The 25,721-nt window shown below is 38.1% G+C and overlaps 2 protein-coding genes across 6 annotated transcripts in view; one reads left to right on the top strand and one right to left on the bottom strand.

Moving 5' to 3' along the window:
- Positions 1 to 8,905, top strand: part of PLBD1 (phospholipase B domain containing 1) — an 81,511-nt gene extending 72,606 nt beyond the window's left edge. For both annotated transcript variants that reach the window (XM_045061426.1, XM_003988438.5), the window contains 5 exons: positions 150 to 350; positions 457 to 597; positions 5,380 to 5,565; positions 6,185 to 6,291; positions 7,508 to 8,905. In XM_045061426.1, coding sequence (XP_044917361.1) covers positions 150 to 350; positions 457 to 597; positions 5,380 to 5,565; positions 6,185 to 6,291; positions 7,508 to 7,690 — 818 coding nt within the window. In that variant the 3' untranslated portion in view covers positions 7,691 to 8,905. The remainder of the gene's footprint in view (positions 1 to 149; positions 351 to 456; positions 598 to 5,379; positions 5,566 to 6,184; positions 6,292 to 7,507) is intronic.
- A 3,659-nt stretch (positions 8,906 to 12,564) lies between these two features.
- Positions 12,565 to 25,721, bottom strand: part of ATF7IP (activating transcription factor 7 interacting protein) — a 124,686-nt gene continuing 111,529 nt past the window's right edge. For all 4 annotated transcript variants that reach the window (XM_011283810.4, XM_019834557.3, XM_019834556.3 and 1 more), the window contains exons 12-15: positions 24,727 to 24,882; positions 22,896 to 23,078; positions 17,246 to 17,358; positions 12,565 to 13,155 (exon numbers count right to left, since the gene is read on the bottom strand). In XM_011283810.4, the coding sequence (XP_011282112.1) occupies positions 12,736 to 13,155; positions 17,246 to 17,358; positions 22,896 to 23,078; positions 24,727 to 24,882 (872 nt within the window). In that variant the 3' untranslated portion in view covers positions 12,565 to 12,735. The remainder of the gene's footprint in view (positions 13,156 to 17,245; positions 17,359 to 22,895; positions 23,079 to 24,726; positions 24,883 to 25,721) is intronic.

Genomic DNA, 25,721 nt, shown 5'->3' with positions numbered 1-25,721 from the left:
CAACCTAGGGGAGGCCTGCTGCAGATAAGGATCATTATAACTAATACTCTTTGCAAAATGCATCGTGTACGCAAAGCGTTGTGCTAATAATGTCGGGTTGAATATAACAGGCATACGTATGCTGATTTGTGTATTTCTCTCTCCTGTAGGATTTTTGGAGTCTCTGGATGACTTTTACATTCTTAGCAGTGGCTTGATATTGCTACAGACCACAAATAGTGTGTATAATAAAACCCTACTGAAGCTTGTGGTACCCCAGTCTCTCCTGGCATGGCAAAGGGTCCGTGTGGCCAATATGATGGCAAATGGTGGCAGGCAGTGGGCAGAGATCTTTTCAAAGTACAACTCTGGTGAGTGGCCCGAGAGAGTTGCTTTTAGACATGTACATATGTTTAGATTTTGAGTTAACCAGTAGAGTCATACTCACATTCTGCTTCGTGTCTCCCAATATTTCAGGCACCTATAACAATCAATACATGGTCCTGGACCTGAAGAAGATAAAGCCGAAGTACAGCCTTGACAACGACACTCTGTATATTGTGGAGCAAATTCCTACATATGTAGAATATTCTGACCAAACTAATGTGCTACGGAAAGGTACTTTCTTCATGCTAGAAGTCTGGAAGTCTGATGAGTGTGTGAGTGTGTACATGTATATGGTGGGGAATGTGTGGTGTGTGAATGTGTCATGGCGGGTGGTCTATAGTGGGAAAGAAAGGATGGGAATGCTGTTGCTAGTTACGCTGGGAAAGAATTACCGGGTTCAGCTCAACATGTAAAATCTGCACCTCTAACTCTTTATGTGGCATTGTATAGTTTGTGACAGAGCCAGACATTTGTTTATTTATTTAATGTCTATCTATGTATTTTGAGAGAGAGAGAGAGAGAGAGAGAGAGAGAGAAAGCGCGTGAGCATGAGTGGGGGAGGAATAGAGAGAGAGAGGGAGAGAGAGAGCATCCCAAGCAGGCTGCACGCTGTCAGTGCAGAGCCCGATGTGGGACTCGATCTCATGACTGTGAGACCATGACCTGAGCCGAATCAACAGTCAGAAGCTCAGCTGACTGAGCCACCCAGGAGCCCTCAAAGCCAGACATCTGTAATCTTATGACTTCTCTTGGCTCTAATATTACCTTCTCTCCTTGGTTCCTGAGTAAAGCTTTTAGTCAAATTCAGCAAATATTTATAGAGGTGCTACCTCGGCTCAGGGACTGGAAAAGCACGGATGCAGGTACAAAATCCCTGACCTTTAGAAACTCAGTCTAGTGAGGAAGCAAGGCACATAAAGCAGCCATTAGAACCCAGAAAGGGAAGAGCAGTCATAAAGTCTGGGTGTCCCAAGCCCAGTGGGAGCTGCTGTCAGTGGGAGGGATCAGAAAAGGCGGGTCTGGAAGGCAAGACCAGAACTCATATATTTGAAGCGCAAGGTTTGGAGTGACACTGCCTTGATTTGAATCTCTGCTCCTCCAAATCTCAAACAAACGATCCCCTCTCTCCAAGTCCCACTTTCTTCATCTGTAAAGCATGACAGTAGCGGTACAGGCCCACAATCACTTATTTGTAATTTTGAAGTCTCAAAATTTTTGTTGCTGTTGCTTGTGTTTTGTTTTGTTTTGTTTTCCCCTAGTAAACTTAGTAGCAAAATATGACCTGACCTGAACTCATTTGGGTAGCAAAACCTACCAGTTTGGTAGTTTGGTAGACTTGACCTGCCCGTTTAGTCTTTATTTCCTCTCGTCTAGGGAGACTACACATTAGGCTACAGAAATTTCAGGGCCTTTATGACATATTCCCCATGGAGGCTGCAGTGTCATATACAGCAACTCCATTGCTGTTCTAAAGTCTGCAAGACCCTGAATTCTGAAACATCTGGCCCCCAAGAGTTTTTGGATGTGGGAGTGTGCACCCTTGTAACTTGACAAAGTTGTCATGAGAATTAAGGCAGATGATTCTTGAGCACACTGCTGACACAAAGCAAGTACTTTTATTTTGCATTGAACCTGCTGTTTGGCACACACAACATATTTGCACATTTGTTGAACAAATGGGAGCGCAGATGATGTCTGAGTGACGATCAGAGGTTAAAAAGAGCTCACCAATTTTTTTTTTTTAATTTTTTTTTCAACGTTTTTTATTTATTTTTGGGACAGAGAGAGAGACAGAGCATGAACGGGGGAGGGGCAGAGAGAGAGGGAGACACAGAATCGGAAAAACAGGCTCCAGGCTCCGAGCCATCAGCCCAGAGCCCAACGCGGAGCTCGAACTCACGGACCGCGAGATCGTGACCTGGCTGAAGTCGGACGCTTAACCGACTGCGCCACCCAGGCGCCCCAAGAGCTCACCAATTTGATAAGGGGACGCCCGGACAAATGGAGGCACGAAAAGTGTGGTGTGTTTGAGAAACTGTTAGCTCGAGACAGCTAGAGGGAAGGCTATGACGTGATGGGTAGTGGAAGGTGAAATATACCAGCCTTGCATATCCTGCTAAGCAGTGTAGACTTTATCCTTTATAAAATGGGAGTTGTTGAAAAGGGAGAACAGACTTGAAGTCAGAGAGAAGGCAGGAGTCTAGTTAGGAAACTATTGCAATAGATCACCTGATAGAGGAGTAGGAATGGAACCAAGATAAGGTATGGACCCTGGAAATCAGGGCCTGGTCCTCAGGCTCCCAGGTCCCCAGAGATTTTATAATGACATCCAGGGAGAGCCGTCTCAGCAGAAATGGCTCACACAAGCTACATGTTCATAATCTGCATAAAACAGAGTTAATGGAGGTGGAAACTTCAATTGCCAAACAGATCAGATACCACCAAGAAGCAGACCTACCTCCTTTTATGAAGGAAAATTGACCTGAGAAGTCAAATCATGAGGCAGTCACTTGGTTAGGATGGCAATTCAAAACTGAGAAGTCGGCTGTCTGAGCCTGAAGCCTGGTTCATCCAGCTGGTAAGAGCCTTATAAAACTAGCATGCCTCAAGAGGAAGACGCGGGTTGAAGGGGACAGATTATTCAAGGCCTTTTCTTGGACTGCTGCTGATTATAGAAGGGCAGATTCAGGTTCTTTGCAATGTGGTTCCTAGATCCCATGAAGAAACCTACCCTGGGACTAAAATAAAAGCTGATGCTGATCTGTTTGTAGTTATTTTGCCGGTGGTGGGAAAAACAGAGAGTTAAATTCATTGTCTCCTATATACTAGGCAGTCCCTTCTGGGCCTTTTACTTACATTCCGTTGTTTGGTCTTCATTAACATACTTCCAGATTAAGTGGCATTGTTACCATTTTACTATAAGGAAAGAAAGGCTCAGAAAGAAATATGTGATTTTCCCAAATAATTAAGTGATATCATATAGCCATTATGATAAAAGACAAAAAGTCCCATGAGCCTCCTAGAATTTTCTTTTCCTTTCTTTTTTTTAAAGTTTATTTATTTTTGAGAGGGAGAGAGAGAGAGAGAGAGCAAGCACAAGTGGGGGAGGGGAAGAGAGAGAGAATCCAAGCAGGCTCTGCACAGTCAGCACAGAGCCCCATGTGGGGCTTGAACCCATGAACCATGAGATCATGACCTGAACCAAAATCAAGAGTCACTTAACTGATGGAGCCACCCAGGCCCTGCTTCCAAAACTTGGAAGCAGCTGTGGTATATCGATAGAAGCCCTTGATCAGAAGGGAGGCATCTGTCATCTCTGAAGCTCTATTTCTTCCTTTATTAGGAAGGATGGTAATGCTTATACATCATTAGGTTGTTGGGAAATATACAAGATACTCTATTTTAAATGTTTTTGTAAATCGTGAAGCTTTATGAAAATATGAAGGATAAAGCAGCTATTTTTATTATTCATTTGATCTGTGTTCACATAAAGAGAAATATAATTATAGGGGTGCCTGGGTGGCTCATTCGGTTGAGCATCCCACTTTGGCTCAGGTTATGATCTCACAGTGGGTTCAAGTCCCGCATTGGGCTCTGTGCTGACAGCTCAGAGCCTGGAGTCTGCTTAGGATTCTGTGTCTCCCAATCTTTCTACCCTTCCCCCACTCATGCTCTCTCTCTGTCTCTCAAAAATAAACATTAAAAAGTTAAAAAAAAGGGAGAGAAATATAATAGTTAATATTCATCTAATGCTTACCAAGTATTAGACACTATTGTAAGTATTTCATCTGTTTGAACTTATTTAATGCTCATAATAATCCTTATAAGGTAAGTACTGTCATTGTTCACATTTTATAGATGAAGAAACTGAAGCACAGAGAATTTAAATATTTTGTCTAAGGTCACATACCTAATGATGGCAGAACCAAGCTTCAGATCCAGGCAGTCTAATTCCTAAATCTATATGTAGCCTAGATATACTATATTATACACATGATTTTAGCCTGTCACTTCAATGTTGTCTTTATCTCAGTTCTTCCTGATGCTGGTCTGTGTCCCAGAATCAGCACCGTTGAATGTCTTGTCATTTTTTTAATCAGTGGCCTCACCCCAAAGTAGGGGGTTCTATAAAAGTTAAAAAAAAAAAAAAAAAAAGGAGAAAGGCAAACCAATGCCAAGACAATATGAGGGTGGGAGGTTAGCCCCTGAGTGATGGAGGAGTCCCTGTGTTGACTGACTGTCCTATGGACAGTAGCCCAGGCCATTGTAATATGGGATGTTCCTGAAATATTGATTGTACCAGAGCTGTGTCACATGGTTGATGCTTCGTGACTAATGGGCTCTGTGGCCTTGGCACATTATGAAGTTCTGAATGAAGCTAAGCCTTAATGAATGCTTACAAAGAAGTTATAACCCACTGGAACCTTAAAGATCATCTCTAGTCTCTTCAAACCATGGATTCTTCCTTTCCCTCTCCCTGTTAAAAAAGAAAATAAAGTGACATTAACTGCCTAAGACCTAGAGAGTCAGCCCTGAGACTAGAATTCAGGTTTCCTCAACTCTAGGTACTGTGTTCTTCCACTATCCCGTGATTAGCATCTGGCCTGTTCCCTGGTGGGGCCACATTGTGAAACCATCTTTTGGCATTTCAGTAACTAACTTAAACCAACTTAAACCAATTCCCCCAGACCACTCTGTGTTATGCTTCATTTTGCTCTATAGATAATAAAGTTATTTTCTGGTTAACAGATGGCTTTAAGAATTTTGAGTGAGAAACAAAGAATTCTGATGCTCTTCTTTCCCTAATGGAACAATCTAGAAGTATACTGATTCTGTAAATTTAAAAGGATCCAGTGTGAAGGCCAGTGTTCACATTCAAAGCTTAATTTTCTTTATAATATCATTTTGTAATCACACACCTGTGCCAATTTTCAAAAGAAACTATCGCTAATAACATCTATTTTGTCCCATCTCTCTTTTCTGTCTCCCTGCTTCCTTTCCATTCCAAATCAGGATATTGGCCCTCCTACAACATTCCTTTCCATGAAAAGATCTACAACTGGAGTGGCTATCCTATGTTAGTTCAGAAGCTGGGTTTGGAGTACTCCTATGATATGGCTTCACGAGCCAAAATCTTCCGGCGTGACCAAGGGAAAGTGACTGATATGGCATCCATGAAATATATCATGCGATACAACAGTACGTAGCACATTTCTCAAGAATCATTCTTCAAAACTCCTTTTCTTCTAAAGGGATAAAGAATCCATGTAAGTTTCCCCATGTAAAGAATCCATCTCTGTACTAGAAGGAATTATAAGAAGTTAAGTATTCAGTATTCAATCAATAATATACATATTTTATTCTGAACAAATAGAATTTTGTCCTATTTTATAAAATGACAGGGGAAAAGGTTCTACATGTTTTTTTAACTGGGAAAAAATATGTAAAACACAGAATAACTCATACAGTGTACTTTCTTTTTACCACTCCCCCCCCCCCCAACCCTAACCCAGGTTTTCTTCCAAGGACAAAAGCAGCTAATAAAACAAAAATTATTCATGAATACTGTATTTGTGATGAACAGCATCAAATTTGTATTTATTTTGTAGAAAAACATTGATGCACATTTCTCCTTTATTACCTCTCTTCTGTCAACTCTTCACCGTGCAAGTTTCTTGAAAGCAGACTAGGTCAAAGAGGCCACTGGAGTATACTCTCTGATCATCTATATACTTCAGCAGGTCCAAAAAGCTTACCAGGGGGTAGGTGTATCTCCGAATAGCCAGTACTCACCCTTTTCCCCATCACTGTTTTCTAGATTATAAGAAGGATCCATACAGTAAGGGCGATCCCTGCAATACCATCTGCTGCCGTGAGGACCTGAACTCACTTAACCCAAGTCCTGGAGGTTGCTATGACACGAAGGTAACATGCTTGGCTTTTGAATTTAATTTTCACCAGCACATAAACCTATTCAAAGGCAAAGCTGCAGGGACTTCTGCGGCATAAAGCACAATACTGTCTCTGACCATAAAGTCAATTCAGGAGTCAGCTTTTTAAGAGATTCTGATAGTAGGTCCCATTGCCTAACTTCAAGGCCCTCCTCTGCCAAATAATAGTAAATTCCACCATCTTGTAATGCTTGTTTCCTTATCTGGAAGATGGGCATAATAATAGTACTTGCCTCATAGGCTTCAGAGTAGTCTCGCTCCTACTCAAGCTACTTTTTAGCTACAGGAAAGCTCTAGTCTTAATGATGTGTAAAGTAAATATGTTGTGTAAAGTTAAAAAAAAAATTAGTGGGTAAAGAGAGCCTGGCACACATGAAACCCCAGTGAATGTTTATTTCTTTTTAATGGTATTTGCAAACATTCAGTAAAGTGTGCAAGAAGTGTTCTAACCATTCCCGAATACACAAAGAGAATCACGTCTGCTGCCTTGCCTGAGAGAACCCAAGCCAAGCCTCCATCTGCCAAATTTACTTTCTTCTGGAGAGAGGAGTCTGCCGATTTTTCATCAGAAGAGTTTCTGCTAAAGGATATACTTAATTTATTAGCATTTTTCTTGAGCCATTTTGAATATGTGGAAAATCAGAAGTTAGGAGACATGTTCTTCCTTTTTCTCTAAGGTTAAGATCTGGTGCTATCCAATGTTTAGGTGCTTTTGAGAACCACAGACCTCCTATTTTAATAGAGTTCCTTCTACTTTAAAACTCGTTACTGCCCTAATAACAACTTTTATTGAAGCCTACATTCTGCTTCACATAAACTGCTCCTTAACTCCTTCTGACAAGCCCTCCAAGAAGTTGGGTTATTACCCTTTTGCAAATGAGAAAACTGAGCCAAATAGTGGTTATTTTAAAATAAGTTTTGGAGCTAGAATTCTGAATATGAGCACTTTGACTCCAGACCTCACACTTTTGGCTACGTTAACCTAATGCACTTCTCAATTCACATTGGAACGCCAAATGGTTATGGGAGATCATATTGTGGGAGCTTGCAAGATTTTGTTTTAAAAGGGGGGCTAATATTGTGACTTTGGAAAAAAAGGACAAAGACCAAAAAAAGGGAAAAAACGGGGATTCAGTGAATTTTTTTCCAAATGGTTTTTTCTAAAATGTCCCTCTCCTTTCCCTTTCCAGGTGGCCGATATCTACCTAGCATCAGCGTACACAGCCCATGCCATCAGTGGTCCCACAGTACAAGATGGCCTCCCTGTTTTTCACTGGAACCGTTTCAACAAAACTCTCCACCAGGGCATGCCAGAGACCTACAACTTTGATTTTATTATCATGAAACCAATTTTGAAACAGGACATAAAATGAAGGAGGGATTTGAGGGAATAGAAGGTCGCAAATAAGATTCCAAAGGCACTATTTTAGCTATGTTTTTTCCATTCAGAATTAATCTTAATATATTAAATTCAGTCTGTCACTTTTATTTTCTACTATTGATTTTGTAGGTTTTGGCAACAAACATTCACTATAGGGTGACAGAGTGTAGAGGAAATATTCTAGAAGATAAGTCACTGGCTTCAGCATACAAGTTTATATACAGGACGGTATGGCAGAAACTGCTCAGCCAGATCCATATTCTCCTTTTATGCCTGGCCACACAGAACACATCACCCAGGTTCCCCTAGATAGTTGTGCCATGTGACAGGGTTCTTGCCAAAGGAGTCCAAAATTAGTGTCACTTCTGGGCTCGGCCCCTAAAAACCTGTACTCTTCCATGCTCTTTCTCCTTCCCCTGGCTGGATATACTTAAGGGCAAAGCCCTAGGGGATGGTGGAACTGCATTTTCAAAGGAACCTCTAATGGAAATGCAGTTAGTGATTTTTCTGATCATTAATAAGCACCAGCTGATTCTTCATGGTGCAGACTAGGCACACAATATGACCTTAATGTTTTCTCCCACTAGTTAAAAGCAGCATATCTAATCTGGGAGCAAAACTGTATAGAGCAGTTTTTCTTTCAAAGCTAGAGAACTGTATGTGGTTTGAGTGCTGAAATATTGCCAAGTAGGTTAAATAAACAATATTACACAGTATAATGGGTGATTCTTAATAAGGTGAGAACTTCCAAAAGCAACACAAGGGCTGAGAATAATTACAATGAATCAGAATACTCAGAATGTTAAAAACCCAGTAGTTTATTTCAAAGTATAAATGTCAGGCTTGCTGGACAAAATCCCACTACAGTTAACACTTATACAGACACCACTCTACTGTACATTTAAAAAAGAAAAAAAAAAACACAAAAACCTTCAAAACCTAATAAAAATAGGGCAACTTGCTATAGCCCAGTTTATATTAGACATTAGGAAGGTCTTAAACATTGTCTTACTATTTACACTTTCACCTGCAATAAAGAAAAATCAGGATGCAAGTTTCCTACAAAAGATTTACTTTTATATTTAATTTTGAAATGGCTGAGAAAATAATAAAGCCAGGATCCCCAAAAGGTGTTTGATTGCCCAGTTACCCTATGTACAAAAAGTAAAAAAAAAAAACCAAAAACCAAACAAAACAAAAACAACCCCCCCCTCAGCATTTAAACATAAATGATGGGTACTTAGCTGACTCTACAAATTAAAAAAATAATAATAATAAAGAAACTTACGTAACATGATAAAACTATTTGAAGATGAGAAGACAAAACGTGTGTTTTATCATCCTTTCCTCCCCATTGGCTGGCTCAAGGGGAATATGTTTTAGGAATTAGATCTACGTCTGTCACACTAACAAAACACCTGTTCTTTTTGTTTGTCCAAAAATTTTAAAAAGTGGGAGAGGGGCATCACCCACCCAGTAAATAGTAAGGAAGGCAAAATCATACAGTGCTTTTAGAGAGACTTATTTCCAACAATCCAAATTTGGGGCATGGTTTTTTCTGGAAATTAGAATAAAATAGGCCAATGACTGGTCAATGATGGAATTAAAATAACAAATAACTCATATGATACTGAAATAGCCCAAGAAGGAAAGTTGGGGAGAACACTTGGAAGGTCTTTTCAGTACTCTACTGTGCTAAAATCACAGTGTATCAAATATCAAAGTAAGAGAAGATACCACAGGCATTATTTTGTTAATTTTGTACAGTACTGGAAAATTCGTGGAACAAGATAAGTGCACATCATGCAATATTAACATTCACCTGGCTGCATAAATGATAATTTGGAAAATGTAAGCAAAAGAGCAAACGACAAAAACTAAGTTAACACTTTCCCAATACAGTAAGAGAACTGTATAGTGCAGCCCACCTAAGGAATTTGCAGACAGATGTACAAAGATTCTAAGCTCCTTGCTTTAGGTCACGTTTTTCATTTAAACCTTTTATTTATTATCCAGCAATCGGGGTAGGGTGAGTGGGGAACACTCTCTGTGAGGCAAATGACATCCCAATAAATACTCACTTTTCAAGGAAGAAAGCTGTATGTCCTCACTTCTCTCATAAATGTCTACTGTGTTAAACAGTATTCTGCATATTTTAAAGTGAGTCCAAAGAAACAGGGATATAGTTACCTCAAGAAGTTAACAGCTAACAACAGATGTTGTCTTGGTAATTTATAAATTTACTGGCAAGAACATAATTTTTAAATGAGGCTTACACTTAAAACAGGGTGAAAGTTACTCTGACAAAGTGCAAAACAGAGAGTAACAAACATCACTTACTTTTTAAAAGCCATATGAACACCCTACATTTCAGGTCAATATATCAGAAGTTTTCAGAATTTCCAATAAGGCAGCACTTAGACAAGTATTGTCCAGCTAAAAATGCAGCAAACTTGCATTCCCAAAATGGGATAATCAAACTTATCTGTAATACTTTGTGAAAAGGTACCATGAAATAAAAAAGGTACCATGGAGTGTGAACTGCTACAATATGGTCTGTAATCAGTAGCTATTTCTAGTTGAGTCCTCCATTCTTTCTCCCAAAAGAAATGAACCAAACAGAAAGTCAGCTCATCAACATTAAAACCTGCCCAAAATAAAAGCCAACAGTTCTAAGCCTAGCATTTTTCAGTAAATTCAATATAGATGTTGCCTATAAATCCCATGGCAGGCTAATCTGAGGAAAGCATCTCATAATAAACGCTTTCCTCAAATAATTACAGTCTCTCTTTGTAGCTTCCTTCCTTCCACCTTCTAGAATAAAAAGTTTGATTTTGCTGTAGTAAATATATTTTTAGGGTTACTATTTGGTAATTTATTATTTCTTCCTTTGACAGAAAACACACAATATAGGCTAAAATACTTTCATTCTACTGGGCTTTTTTGCCTGATTACATAATGCTATGAAAGCTTTAAAAAAAAAAAAAAGATTAGTGAATATAAATAAAAACATTCACCAAGGGAAGCTTTTCTAGGCTAGGGCAAATTGTCATCACATGACCATAAACCGGCCAATAAAGAACAATTTTGAACACGGGCCTTCCATTCTGCAGACAGGAATGATCTTGATCACATAATCAACAATGCAACCATTGCAGGTAAAAACATATATACATGCAGATATAGATAGGTGTTCATACACATCTAGAAGATCATCAAATTCTCCCTTTCAGAATTTTGATTGGCATGACACTGGCAACTTCTTTACCACCATCAGTCCTAGAATGAGTAACATCTACATGCTTGGTAAATCTAATTGATAAAAACTTTAATTCTCATTGTGGTCTCATTTTCTGAAAGTGAAAGGAAGGTTTGGAACATTTACAATTTTGGCAATCTGTAGACTTTCTTCAGCATCAAACTTCACACCTAATGTGACAGTACACTGACCGGTGAAAGTCTCTAATGAGAGTTTTACAACTAGAATGCTTCTCATTACAAGCCATCAAAGTTGCAAACAAAGCAGCATTCATAGAAGGAATAGCTCCCTCCTATAATTCCAGGGAAAACTAAAGATGAATTTATTTTGAGAAGGTAGGAATTTAAATAAGGTAAGGGAAGATGACTTGAAAAACTATTTGACAAACTCCATGAATTCCTTTCACACTATTCCCAATCATTCTCTCTCATCCCCAAACTTACCCCATTTCTCCTGCCCTAAACTATCTACCCTCGAACACCTACCTGAAACCAGGAGAGCTGGCACTCATACTGAAAGTCCAGGACCTAAAATGAATTTGATTAACTTTGAACAGGAACGGAGAGACACAGAAAGTTATACCTGTTAAATAAAATAACCCCAAATCCTATCTAAAGCTGACAGAGGGTAAATCAGACAAAACTTGGCACCATCAAAATAAAGTTAAAAGGTTAAAACAGAGAATGATATGACAATAAGGAAATAAAGCTTTCCCTTTGATATTTTAGTTCACTGTACTTTGTGAATTTTATTCTTTACTACATTTGAAAGAATACTATGCTTCAAGTGATAAAGAGAACTAACACTGCTTTTATAATCTCTAACACAGTATGCAACATAAATCCTAAAATATGTTTGAAGAACAATTTTCTTACATAATATGGTCTTTCTTGGTCCATTTTACACAGTTAATTTAAATAGTGACCAAAGATAAAAGCACTTACATTATTAGAAGAAAAGAGCAAGTCAAATTTGGGGAGTTAAATGTAGTGATGCCACTGATAAGAATATACCTAAAAGGATTGGCTTAAAAGTGACTTGAGGGGAGGTGTGCTATATTTAGTGGAGATGAAGGAGCAATGAAGGGCGAAAGCCTGAAAGAGAAGATCAACAATGGACAAATGGTCATGTTTATTTTTGTAGTTAATCTCTAAGGCACAAAATAAATGTAAGAGTCAGATTAGGAAAGAGAGGGGCCACTGCAGATCTTTTTTTACCTAATGAACAACCAACAAAAGAAAAAAGACAAACAGATCCTTTCCTGTGTTCAAATGAACCTATTTTAAACTATTTCACCATTTTTCTTTTTCTTTCTTTCTTTGGGTTTTGTTTAGATTCAGTTTAAATCATTTAACCATGAACCTACAGATCCCTTAGAAGTAGAATCATGCCAGTTACATGCCATACTTCTGATCCCTCGATCTACTTACTTAATACCTGAAGAGAGGTAAAATTGAGAATGGAAATAGGAGGTTCCACCGCAGTAAACATATAAATAGGGAAAAACACACATAAACACCCACACATATTCCCCAGCCTTAAAACTAAAGCAAGGTGCACATTTACATTTCAAAACCTTGAAGCTTCAATTGTCCAGGAGAAGATTCTTGCTTTATGGGCTGTTTATTTTACTTCTGATTATAAACAAATGTAGTGTATATACACAGCTGTCCAAGAAATCTTGCACAATGTGGATTTTACAATGGGTATCATGCACAAGATTAAAACAAGACCAAAAAGTGGAAGTCAGAAAGAGGAAGAGATAGAGGCTCCAAGGTTTAACTGCTCTGGGAAGAAGAGATCACATCTGTTGACTGAGGATCACAGAAAGGTCCAAAACGTCCATAAATATCCTTGGCTCGTACTGCAAAGTAGTATTTGCTGCCAGATACAAACTGGGTGAGAGTGCATGCCATGGGCAAGGGAAGTGCCTTTACTTCTCCAATCTTTTTCCATTGTGAGGGCACAGTGGCACTGGGTTCCTCATGGTAAGCATAGAGATGATAGCTGTCCACCGTGGCACAGCTTCGATCTACCTCCAGGACACTCCATGACAGTACAATGCCGTTTTGACTCTGAACTCGTGCTAACTTCAAGTGTGGCTTCTGAGGCAGAGATGTGCTGGCAGCTTCTGGGGGCAGACGCTGTGGCTGTGGGGCTTCTGGTAAGGGTGCTGGGTGCACAGGGCGGGGGGGCTCCTAACAAAAAAAGAGTCATGTTGACTTAATAATGATTACAGAAAGGACTATTTCTGAATGCTACAACTAAAACACCTTAGAGGTCATTTAGAGAAATACCATTTTATATCAAGAATACCAAGAAATACCATATACTATGGCACATATGGCTAGTCCTATTTGGTGATTTGTAACCAATCATGCCATAAACAATGGTGCTGAGGTTACTCCTGTATACTTTCTACATCTAAAAAAATTGCGCTTTCCTCAGGAAATAAAAGCCTTTGCTAATGGAACATCATTTTGATAGAAGCTAAAATAATCATCTATCTTGAACAAAATAATTTATGTTTACCTATGTTACAGATTCTTATTTTAGAATAATATAACATTTTAAAATATCACGTGTTATGATACAGTCTATAGTAAATAATTTGAGTATTTAACTCTTATTTTTAGGCCATTTTTCTATCTAAAGACAGTAGCATACCATGAATAAGCACATTTAATGTTGAATGTATATTATGTTCTTGGTCAGTCTGCACAAAAATGGTGACATTTAAAGTGCACTAAGAACGGTAAGATTTAGAAATGCAGGAAGAGCCATGTTGTTTTCTGCCAATAGGTAAAGCATAAATAAGGGATAGGAAAGTAAAGGGATTTAGGGGCAAAAACAAACATTAACTTTTACTTAGAAATAGGGTGTATGAATAAAAAAGATAAATTGAAAAGGTAGCTGTTAAGGTCATATGAAAAAGCGTGACTATTAAGTGGACCAATACAAATTGACTTGTTTTAACACTGGGCATTGTTATCATTATACCTAGATTTTAATAAAGATTACAATGATAATAATTTTTTCAAAAAAGATTCAAGTGTAAACCAGGAGACAGGGATACCAGTGATCTTTTTTTCCCAAGTGAAACATATCACTGCTCACTGACTTTAGGCTGAAAGTCTGAAACAAAGATCTCCTTAACTGAAATTCATTTCACAAGAACTGTGTTTTAATACGCATTTCATAAAATGGATAATTTATATACACTAAATAGTGAATTCTGTGAAGGTCTGATATCTTTTTAATCTCTATCCCTTGTCAAAGCTCAGTAGCAGTAATGTGCACATAGGAAGAACTCAAAAAGGATAATTTCAAGGAATACAAATCTGCTTAAATTCATATGCCTGGTGGAAAACATTCATATACACATCTGGAAAAGGATACAATTCACAGTTAAAAAGCTAAAATAAACATAAAGTCAGAAGGGAAAAGAATAAAGTTTAGATAAAACACTGAAAGTTGGAGAAGTAGAAGTGATTTAAATACTGGCAATGTTGCTATATTTTCTCTTTCAAATTGTCTTTTTTCCTCAAATAATTTAATCACATAAGTAAATAACACTAAATAAACATATAGCCAGCAAGATCTAAGAGAAGATGGCTGAAGCCATGAATCTAACTGAAGGTAGTAGAGGAATTTGATGAGTCTGACAACAGCTTTAATAGCTGTTATATACCTTCTAATTCTTAAAATTCTAAGACTCTGAATCTGCTCATATCTTAAAACTTAATATTGAGTCAACTGAGTTTTGTCTTTTTTATTCTTGCCACTGCAATGGAGATTTTTATTCAAGTTTTACAAATGAAATGATACGATAGGGATTTGCTTCAAAATAATCCAGTATATATTTGGGTTGCTGGAATAAATGGGTGAATACAGATGAAAAAGATTAGCCATACGCTGACAAGTGTTAAGATGAGTGATGGGTAAGTAGGAATCACTATAGTATACTATTTTTATATATATTTGAAATTCTTATTTAAAACCATCTTCTAAATTAATTAAAATAAAAGAATGTTCCTCCTGTAAGATACAGTTTATTCTACTAAGACAATACACATGGGCTCCTGTTTTTGTGGGGTTTTTTTAGTGGTTTTTTTTTTGTTTTGTTTTGTTTTCTTCTTGAGACAGAGAGAGAGGGGCAGAGAGAGAGGGAGACACAGAATCTGAAGCAGGCTCCAGGCTCCGAGCTGTCAGCACAGAGCCTGACGCAGGGCTCAAACTCACTACCCGTAAGATCATGACCTGAGCCAAAGTTGGACACTCAACCGACTGAGCCACCCAGGCACCCCATGGGTTCCTGGTTTTTAAAAAATGTTCTTGACCAAAAAAAAAAAAAAAGCTCTTGATGGGTCATCAAATTTGCAAACTATAAGGTATTAGAGATATTTACTATATAGTTCCTGAAGAAACATGGAATGAAAGAAGTTATTTGTAGCTGCAAACAACAGTAATGGTATATTCACCACATATCCTAACAGGGCCAGATTTGAAACACTGAAAACACACTGCAGGTGCTGGGATCAGACAACCTTAGTTAAAATGGCTCTGACATTAGTTTGGGTAACGACCGTGAGTAACCTAAGTAACCACTTAACATCTTTGTGACACTGTACCCTTTCCTATCAAAGGAGAATAATAATACACCTAGGGTTGTTAAATAAAATAATACATGTAAAGTGCTTGGTAGAGCTCCTGGTATACAGTTAGTGCTCTGTTAACATTAATTTTTTCATTGTAGTGGAATAGTAAAAATAACAGCTGTTAAGAGGATAGGTTCTAACGCTGGAATGCATGGGTTTTCATGAGTTATGACCTTGGGTTGGTTATTCAACATCTTTATGCATTAGCTGCCCTATCTACAATAAAGCACAAAAAAGGAGAGAAGAGTCCTAAAGGATTGCTGAGTGAGGACCAAGTATATTAACAGTGCCTGGCACAGAGGAGGTGCTCAAGAAATGCTAGCTGTTATTATGTATACTTAAACAAGGACACTTGGGTGAAAAGTGATATGAAGCCTCAATCTCCTCCCTTCTCATAAAGCCCACATGTCCATTTACATGGTGTACCATACCAAATGCTGTTCTAATCATGTCACGGAAGATTGTGACATTGTTTTGGAGCCTAAATCTAAGGAGACATCTTTGATCCATGTCATCTCTTAATAAATGAATTCCCAATGTCACTGGATTAATAAAAAACAATAAAGTGATGGCAATATACCAGTTAGAACTGATACAAGGTTCTGAGGAAAAAAATAAGTTAGAAAAAATACTTTTTAAAATACTCTTTAAACACTCAAAAATACTCTTTTCAATTTAACCATGAGGTTTTTTTTTTTAATTTTATTTTAATGTTTATTTACTTTTTAGAGAGAGAGAGAGAGAAGAGCGCATGTGGGGGGAGGGGAGAGAGAGGGAGAAACAGAATCTGAAGCAGGCTCCAGGCTCCGCACTGTCAGCACAGAGTCCTGATGTGGGGCTCAAACTCAGGAGCCGCAAGATCATGACCTGAGCTGAAGTCAGACGCTTAACTGAATGAGCCACCTGGGCACCCCTAACCATGAGCTTAAAATGCTCTATTTCAGGGGTGCCTGAGTGACTCAGTCGGTTAAGCGTCCGACTTCGGCTCAGGTCATGATCTCGTGGTTCATGGGTTCAAGCCCCGCGTCGGGCTCTGTGCTGACAGCTCAGAGCCTGGAGCCTGCTTCGGATTCTGTGTCTCCTTCTCTCTCTCTCTGTCCCTCCTATGCTTTCTCTCTCTCTCTCTCTCTCTCTCTCAAAAATAAATTAAAAAACATAAAAAAAAAATTTTTTTTTTCAACGTTTTTTATTTATTTTTGGGACAGAGAGAGACAGAGCATGAACGGGGGAGGGGCAGAGAGAGAGGGAGACACAGAATCGGAAACAGGCTCCAGGCTCCGAGCCATCAGCCCAGAGCCTGATGCGGGGCTCGAACTCACGGACCGCGAGATCGTGACCTGGCTGAAGTCGGATGCTTAACCGACTGCGCCACCCAGGCGCCCCCCCAAAAAAATTTTTAATGCTCTATTTCACTTCACACATACCAGCTGTGGACTCTTCTTATACACTTACACCACCACAAGCAGAATCAATGATCCTTGATGACCAACATCCCTAAGAAAATTTGTTCATAATGGTAAGATCTATATTCTTAAATTAACTTCTGTTGCCTGAAGAATAAATGTGAACTACAATAATATTTGACAGGTCTACAGATAAACATTTTGGAAATACGAGCATCGACACTTACAGTATGCACTTGTGGTGGTCGGTGATGCACTGTGAGCTGAGGTCCTGTTGATCCCAGGGTTAGTCCATTGTTTACAACATATGTAGTTGCTTGAGGCACTCGAACTGTGACACCTACAGAACAAAATTAAGGCTTTTATAAAACTAGAAATCTATTCTAAATCTGGTAAAATGCTGACTAAACACTTGAAGCCAGCAAAGTGTTGTTTATAGAATTTGGAAGGAAAAATATTTCTAACCTAGAAACCTATACTCAACTGAAGAATTAATTGAACATGAAGAGAAAGAAATTCTCCCATATGCAAGCAACCAAAAAAACTACTTTCTCAAGTTGTCCTTCGAAGACGTGTGCCACCAATTATGAGAGAGAAAATCAAGAAGGAGGAAAATGGGAGATACAGGAAACAGGAGATCTAACACAAGAGAAAAATAAATGGAATCCCTACCAAGAGGACTATGAGAAAAAATCCTAGAATGGAACACAGTCGCACGTCACATGTAGAAGGCAAAGTGAGAACGGAGCAGTGTAACTCTAATGGCGGACAAATTGAAGCTGTCTTCAAAAATATCTCTGCTGTCTCATCTTTTCAACTAGGACAGAAATCTCAACTGTCAGTTATCCCTGATGTATATTAATGAGGTCCCTCACTTTCTGTTCATGCCATGCTGAACAGCTGAGGATACTCAATTCACTGAACAGAAAACTATTTTAACATATATTATGGTAACAGAAGCAGACTATTTTTTTAAGCGTTTACTTAAATTCTAGTTAGTTAATATACAGTATAATATTGGATTCGGGAATAGAATTTAGTGACTCATCACTTATAGATAACAGCCAGTGCTCATAACAACAAGTGCCCTCCTTAATACCCTTTACCTATTTGGCCCATCCTCCACCCACCTCCCCTCCAGCAATCCTTAGTTTGCTCTCTATATAGTTAAGAGTCTCTTACGGTTTGCCTCTCTCTCTTTTCTTCCCTTCCCCTATATGTAAATCATTTTGTTTCTTAAATTTCATGAGTGAAATCATATGGTAATTGTCTTGGACTTATTTCACTTAGCATAATACACTCTAGTTCCATCCATGTTGTTGCAAATGGCAAGATTCCATTATTTTTGATGGCTGAGTAATATTCCAGTGTGTGTGTGTGTGTGTGTGTGTGTGTGTGTGTGTGTGTGTGTTTGTGTGTGTGTACACACACACGTACACCACATCTTCTTTGTCCTTTCATCAGCAGATGGACATTTGGGCTTCTCCACTGTTTGGCTATTGTTGATAGCCAAATTGGCTACTATTGATAACCAATAATATCAATATTGGTGTAGGTACCCTTCAAATCAGTATGTTTATATCCTTTGGGTAAATATCTAGTAGTACAATTGCTGGGTTGTACGGTAGTTCTATTTTTAACTTTTTGAGGAACCTCCATACTGTTTTCCAGAGTAGACGTACCAGTCTGCATTCCCACCAACAGTGTAAGAAGGTTCCCCCTTTTCCACATCCTTATCGATATTTGTTGTTAACAGGTATGAGGTGCTATCTAATCCTGGTTTTGATGAGTGATGATGAGCATCTTTTCATGTTGTCTGTTGGCCACCTGGATGTCTTCTTGGGAAAAAGGTCTGTTCAAGCCTTCTGCCCATTTCTTAACTAGATTATTTGTTTCGGGGTGGTGAGTTTGGTAAGCTCTTATAGATTTTGGATACTAACCTTTTTTTTTTTTTTTAAAGTAGGCTTCATACCCAGTGTGGAGCCGACACAGGGCTTCATTGTACAACCCTGACATCAAGATCTGAACTGAGCTAAGAGTCGGATGCTTAACCAACTGAGCCACCCAGGCGCCCCTGGATACTAACCCTTATCAGATATGTCATTTACAAGTATATTCTATTCTGTAGGCTGCCTTTTAATTTTGTCAATTGTTTCCTTTGCTGTGCAGAAGATTTTTATCTTGATGAAGTCCCAATAGTTCATCTTTGCTTTTGTTTCTACTGCCTCCAGAAACGTATCTGTAAGGAGTTGCCATGGCTGAGGCCAAAGAGGTTTGCTGCCTGTCTTCTCCTCTAGGATTTTGATGGCTTCCTGTCTCATACTCAGGTCTTTGATCCATTTTGAATTTATTTTTGTGTGTGGTGTAAGAAAGTGATCCAGTTTCATTCTTCTGCATGTAGCTATCCAGTTTTCTGAACACCATTTGTTGAAAAGACTGTCTTTTTTCCATTGGATAGTCTTTCCTGCTTTGTCAAGTATTAGTTGACCATATATAGTCGTGGGTCCATTTCTGGGTTTTCTATTATATTCCATTGACCAATGTGTCTGTTTTTGTGCTAGCACCACCCTGTCTTGAGGACTACAGCTTTGTGATATAGCTTGAAGTCCAGAATTGTGATGCCTTCAGTTTAGCTTTTCTTTTTCAAGACTGCTTTGGCCCTTTAGGGTCTTTTGTGATTCCATACAAATTTTACGATTGTTTGCTCTAGCTCTGTGAAAAATGCTGATGGTATTTTGATAGGGATTGCATTAAATGTGTAGAGTGCTTTGAGTAGTATAGACATTCTTCCAATCCACGAGCATGGAATGTTTTCCCATTTCTTTGTGTCCCCTTCAATTTCTTTCATAAGTGTTCTACAGTTTTCAGAGTACAGATGTTTTACCTCTTTAGTTAGGTTTATTCCTAGGTATCTTGTGGGTTTTGGTACAGTTGCAAATGGGATTGATTCCTTGATTTATCTTTCTGCTTCTTCATTATTCGTGTATAGAAATGCAACAGGTTTCCATACAGCAATTTTATATCCTGTGACTGCTGAATTCATGTATCAGTTCTAGCATTTTTTTGGTGTAGTCTTTTGGGTTTTCTACACAGAGTATCATGGTGTCTGCAAATAGTGAAATTTGGACTTCTTCCTTGCCAATTTAGATGTCCTTTATTTCTTTTTGTGAGAGTGAAACCCATGTCTTTTTCCTGACCATAGAGAATAGTATTAGCTGTGGGCCTTTTGTATATGGCCTTTATGATATTGAGGTATGTTCCCTCGATCCCTGCTCTGTTGAGGGTTTTTATTAAGAATGGATGCTGTATTTTGTCAAATGATTTTTCTGCATCTATTGACAGGATCATGTGGTTCTCATCCTTTCTTTTCTTTTTTAAAATTTTTTATTCATTTTTGAGAGACAGAGAGACAGAGTGTGAGCAGAGGAGGGGCAGAGAAAGAAGGAGACACAGAATCCGAAGCAGGCTCCAGGCTCCGAGCCGTCAACACAGAGCCCCATGCAGGGCCCGAACTCATGAACTGGGAGATCATGACCTGAGCCGAAGTCGGATGCTTAACCGACTGAGCCACCCAGGTGCCCCTCCTTTCTTTCATTAAAGTGGTATATCACATTGATTTGCAAATATTGAACCACTCTTGCAGCTCAGAAATAAATCCCACTTGATTGTGGTGAATGATTCTTTTAATGTACTGTTGCATTCAATTTGCTAGTATCTTATTGAGAACTTTTACATCCATGTTAACCAGGGATATTGCCTATAATTTTCTTTTTCAGTGAAGTCTTTGTCTGGTTTTGGAATCAAGGTAATAGTGGCCTTGTAGAACAAGTTTGGAAGTTTTCCTTCCATTTCTATTTTTTGGAACAGTTTGAGAAGAATAGGTATTAACTTTTCTTTAAATGTCTGGAAGAATTCCCCTGGGAAGCCATCTGGCCCAGAACTCTTGTTTGTTAGGAGACTTTTGATTAGTTATTCAACTTCTTTGCTGGTTATGGGTCTGTTCAAATTTTCTGTTTCTTCCTGTTTCAGTTTTGGTAGTTTGTGAGCTTTGTCCCTTTCTTCCAGATTGCTCAGTTTGTTGGCATATGATTTTTCATATTATCTTATAATTGTATTTCTGTGTTGTTGGTTGTGATCTCTCCTCTTTCATTTGTGATTTTATTTATTTGGGTCCTTTCTCTTTTCTTTTTGATAAGTCTGGCTAGGGGTTTAACAATTTTATTAATTCTTTCAAAGAACCAGCTCTTAGTTTTGTTGATCTGTTCTACTGAAGTTTTTTTCTTGTTATTTCTCTATAACTTATTTCTACCATAACCTTTATTAGTTCCTTTCTCCTGCTGCCTTTAGGCTTTATTTGCTGTTCCTTTTCTAGCTCCTTTAGGTATAAGGTTAGGTTGTGTATTTGAGACTTCTTATTTCTTGAGGTGGACCTGTATTGCTATGCACTTCCCTCTTACGTCCACTTTTGCTGCATCTCAAAGGTTCTAGACTGTAGTGCTTTCATTTTCATTTGCTTCCATGCATTTTTTTTCTTCTTTAATTTCCTGTTTATCCCATTCATTCTTTAGTAGTGTGTTCTTTAACCTCCATGTATTTGTGGTGTTTCCAAATTTTTTCTTGTGGTCGACTTCAAGTTTCATAGCATTGTAGTCTGAAAATATGCATAGTGTGATCTAAGACATTAGTTGAGTCATTAGCTGAGGCCTGATTTGTGACCCAGTATGTGATCTATTCTGGAGAACGTTCCATGAGCACTCAAAAAGAATGTGCATTCTGTTGCTTTAGGATGAACTGTTCTGAATATATCTGTTAGACAATTTAGTTGCCTACTGCCTGGACCACATTCCTGCCATATACTCAGTTCCTGGCCTATCCTATAGTTCTGCCTGGCACCCTGACTATGGTGAGTGCAGTTTCCCAGAACTCATTCATGACCATACTGATTTCCCAGAAAAAAGCTCTTGTAAGCTGGAGAAAACTGAAGCCAAACTGTGAACCAGAAACTCTGCTTAGTTTATTTTCTCCTGGAAATCATCACATAATAATGACAGTTTCTTTAAAAAGCATTTAAAAATGCCCATGTTATTAAATTTTATAAAGCTGCTTTTTTGGGAAGCCTGGGTGGTTCAGTCAGTTGAGCGTCCAACTTTGGCTCAGGTCATGACCTCATGGTTCATGAGTTTGAGTCCTGCATCTGGCTCGCTGCTGTTAGCACAGAGCCTGCTTTGGATCCTCTGCAGCCCCCTCTCTCTGCACCTTCCCTGCTCATACTCTCTCTCTCTCTCTGAAAAATAAAATAAAAACATTAAAAAAATAATAATAAACTTTACATATGCTTTGTATATAAACCTCTATATGCACAATATATTTTACTACCAAATATAATATATATATAAAATATGTATCTGTATGTATATATGTATACAAACACATGTGTGTGTGTGCATGTGCATGCAAACAATAGATTTCCTTTAACATTTTCTGATCTTTTACTTCTCAGCCACCTTCCGTATCTTTAAGACTCTCTCATTGGAAGCTATTCTTTACCATTATTTCCATTATCTGGGCCAAGCCACAATTGATCATTCCCACTTTAATCAGGCAATGTATCTCTTAACAGAGTACAGACCAGTATCAAACAGAGTAGTGAGTATAAGCCATAAATACAGTTAAATTGAAGACAACACCTGGAGCACAAATCATATAATATACACGTCCAATTTTTCTGGTTAAGTCTCCAAAAGGAAGAAAAACTTAATATTAGTTTTGTTATGATATTATAAGCATTTTCTCTCAAATCTAATGTCAATACAAGCCAACTAAATGCTAAAGAACTACATATAACTTGGGGCCCTACACAAGAAAAGAGTCTCTTACTGTTTTGGGGATTGACCTGCCGAACAGCAGGAGCCTGCATAACAGTTCCTCGCAGGGGAGCCTGAGCTGGTGGTGCTGGGAGAGTTGTATAAACCACTTGGTGGTTTGCAGGCGCTCTCGGTACAGGAAGTCTTGTGGTCACCTGAGTTACTGGACGATGTGTTACATTCACGGTGGTTGGAGCTAATGAAAAGCAGAGAAAACATATCAAAATGCAGTTAAGTTCTATGTTAACTAAACAGTATTAATTGTAATGAATGCTGTACAAAATCTAATTAACTATAATAAAGACAGAAATACAGATAACAGTCTCTTTTTGTAATCTTGAAAGATAAAAGTAGTAAAGCCAACCAAAATTAAGAACACTATTATTACAGTCCAAGCTGCAGAAGAAAAGGCTTCCTCAACCATGCCCAATGCCTTTCCCACTCTTGTTTGACTTCACTAGAGTGAAGATAAAGACTTAAGAGCATGATCTTAAGGGAGTGACTTAAAACAGCAAATTTTCACTCCTTAATGTTTAATTATTCCTAGTAGAGTGGGATTTGGGCCCCTTTAGGCTTTCTGCTAATGGCATAAACCCAAGAGTAACTGTATACTCACAGTTCACGAAACTGGCTAGCTATTGTTACTGACATTTTCTTTAGGTGAACTGAGCCATCTCTTATTCAAAACAATAAAACATCAATTAAAATACAGAATTCTTCCTTCTCTACTCCAGCATTCCTCCTAATCTATGTTCCAAAGAACATTCATACCTTGAGTGATATTAACATATATCTATCAAAAAAGTCCTAAATGTTCACTGACAGCATGGAACTATAATAATTACTTTAGGAGTTAACATTTTCTTGTTAATAACTCTCTGAATTACTATCACATTTTACAAATGATCACACATTAACTATATAATAAAAATAATAAATCTACTTTTATATGGAAAAATGCATTCTATAATAAAATAAATTTGTAGGTAAACAGTGGATATGACAAAGATAAAAAGGTTTTCTTTACTAATGGCTTACTTACTAAAGTCTTTAGTCTTTACACATCTGAACTTTCAATGTGAGCTTTGAGAAAGGGGAAGAAAGTATACAAGGAGGAATGCTTATCTCTTCATCTCTTTATTACCCATTTTATTTTCTATACTACATATGATTTGTTTGCATAATTGAGAGTTCTTCTAAGTTATCTAAGTTCATGACTTACACTTTGATTTCACTAGATAAAATTCCATGTGAACTCAATGTTTTCCTTAACAAGAAAAGTCCTTATTTAAGTATTTTGCAGATAAATCTTTAATGATGGGCCATTTTATAAAAAAAAAGGCAAACCGTCTTGATTGGCTTTCAAACAGTTTAGGAGATCTAGGGTACACTTGAAAATGTCAGATTTATAACTTCTGGAAAGGCAGTCAGTAAAATATTAGTATGTATCTCCCAATGATAGTGTTAGGCCAGTTAAAACTAGTTCAAGTTAAGAATCATTTAAAATTTCTTATTTCATCAGTCACTTATTACTTCAAGGTCATAACCAGAACAAATCATTACACCCATCCCTTCCAGAGAAACTATATTCATTTCTGCTGCTTACAGTGGCAGATTGTGACAAAGACATATACAATTTTTCTTCTTTATAACCACTCCATATCAGTGCCATTACTTAAGATGGTCAGCAAAACTAAGTTATACTCCATTCAAAAAGATGCACTGCCTTCAAAATAACAGAAAATTATCCTTAATCTCCTGTCTATTCTTTCCACTTAATTCCATAGTCGTATTTCACTGGAGGCAAAACTAAAAGCTTCAACTCAATGATTCAGCAAGTCTACCTGTAGGTAGTAAATGTATGGTTGTCTGTGATGGTCCACTTGTTGGCACCCCAGATGGTTGAAGAGGTGGTGCTGGCTGGATGGGTTGCAATGGTCGAGACACAGGCTGAGAAGAACCCACGGTTGACACAGGGGTATGATTTAGCTTTTTCGGGTCTATTAATTAAAAGTGAGACATTGTGATTACTGATAGAAAAAAAAATCAGAAATACAGGTTCTTCTCGTATTTGTGAATTTTGTGTTTGCTTGCCCCTCAGTTACAATTACCACTAAGAAAACAATTTATTTCCAATTTAATTATGTGTATATTTGCTAGGTTGAAACACCACATCACAACCTTAAATAATTCACTGTTGGTTCTATCACATCTTCTAATTCACATTTACAGAGATATAATCTTACATTTTTTTATGAATGAATACTATTTTTGAACTCAATACAATATCATGTCAATCAGAGTAATTTCATTTCCTAATTCATATATATCTATGTATCTATTATCAAGGACAATCTCCTAAACAAATACCTATAAATCAATGAGCTTTTCACCAGCAATCTTGAACTCCAATTACTGTTGTTTAGGTTCTTTTGTTTGATAAGACAGATGGTTGCTTATTTACACTACCCAGTCTTTAAAATAAGATACACGTAGTGTCTAATCTCAAAAAAAGTCTTATATAGCCTATGGAATAAATGTTTGCATCTCAGAACAAGCCTTAAATACTAGGTAACCACTATATGGCATAATGTAAAGAGTATAACCAAAAGCCCTCTATCCAAAATGATCCCGGGAGAAGCGGCAAGATGGCGGCTTAGGAGGACGCTGGGCTCACCGCGCGTCCTGCTGATCACTTAGATTCCACCTACACCTGCCTAAATAACCCAGAAAACCGCCAGAGGATTAGCAGAACGGAGTCGCCGGAGCCAAACGCAGACGAGAGGCCCACGGAAGAGGGTAGGAAGGGCGGCGAGGCGGTGCGCGCTCCACGGACTGG

This window comes from Felis catus, chromosome B4 (assembly GCF_018350175.1).
Source record: "Felis catus isolate Fca126 chromosome B4, F.catus_Fca126_mat1.0, whole genome shotgun sequence".
NCBI classification, from domain to species: Eukaryota; Metazoa; Chordata; class Mammalia; order Carnivora; family Felidae; genus Felis; species Felis catus.
Note: the sequence above shows the minus strand (reverse complement) of the source record. Positions and strands in the feature narration are given on the sequence as shown.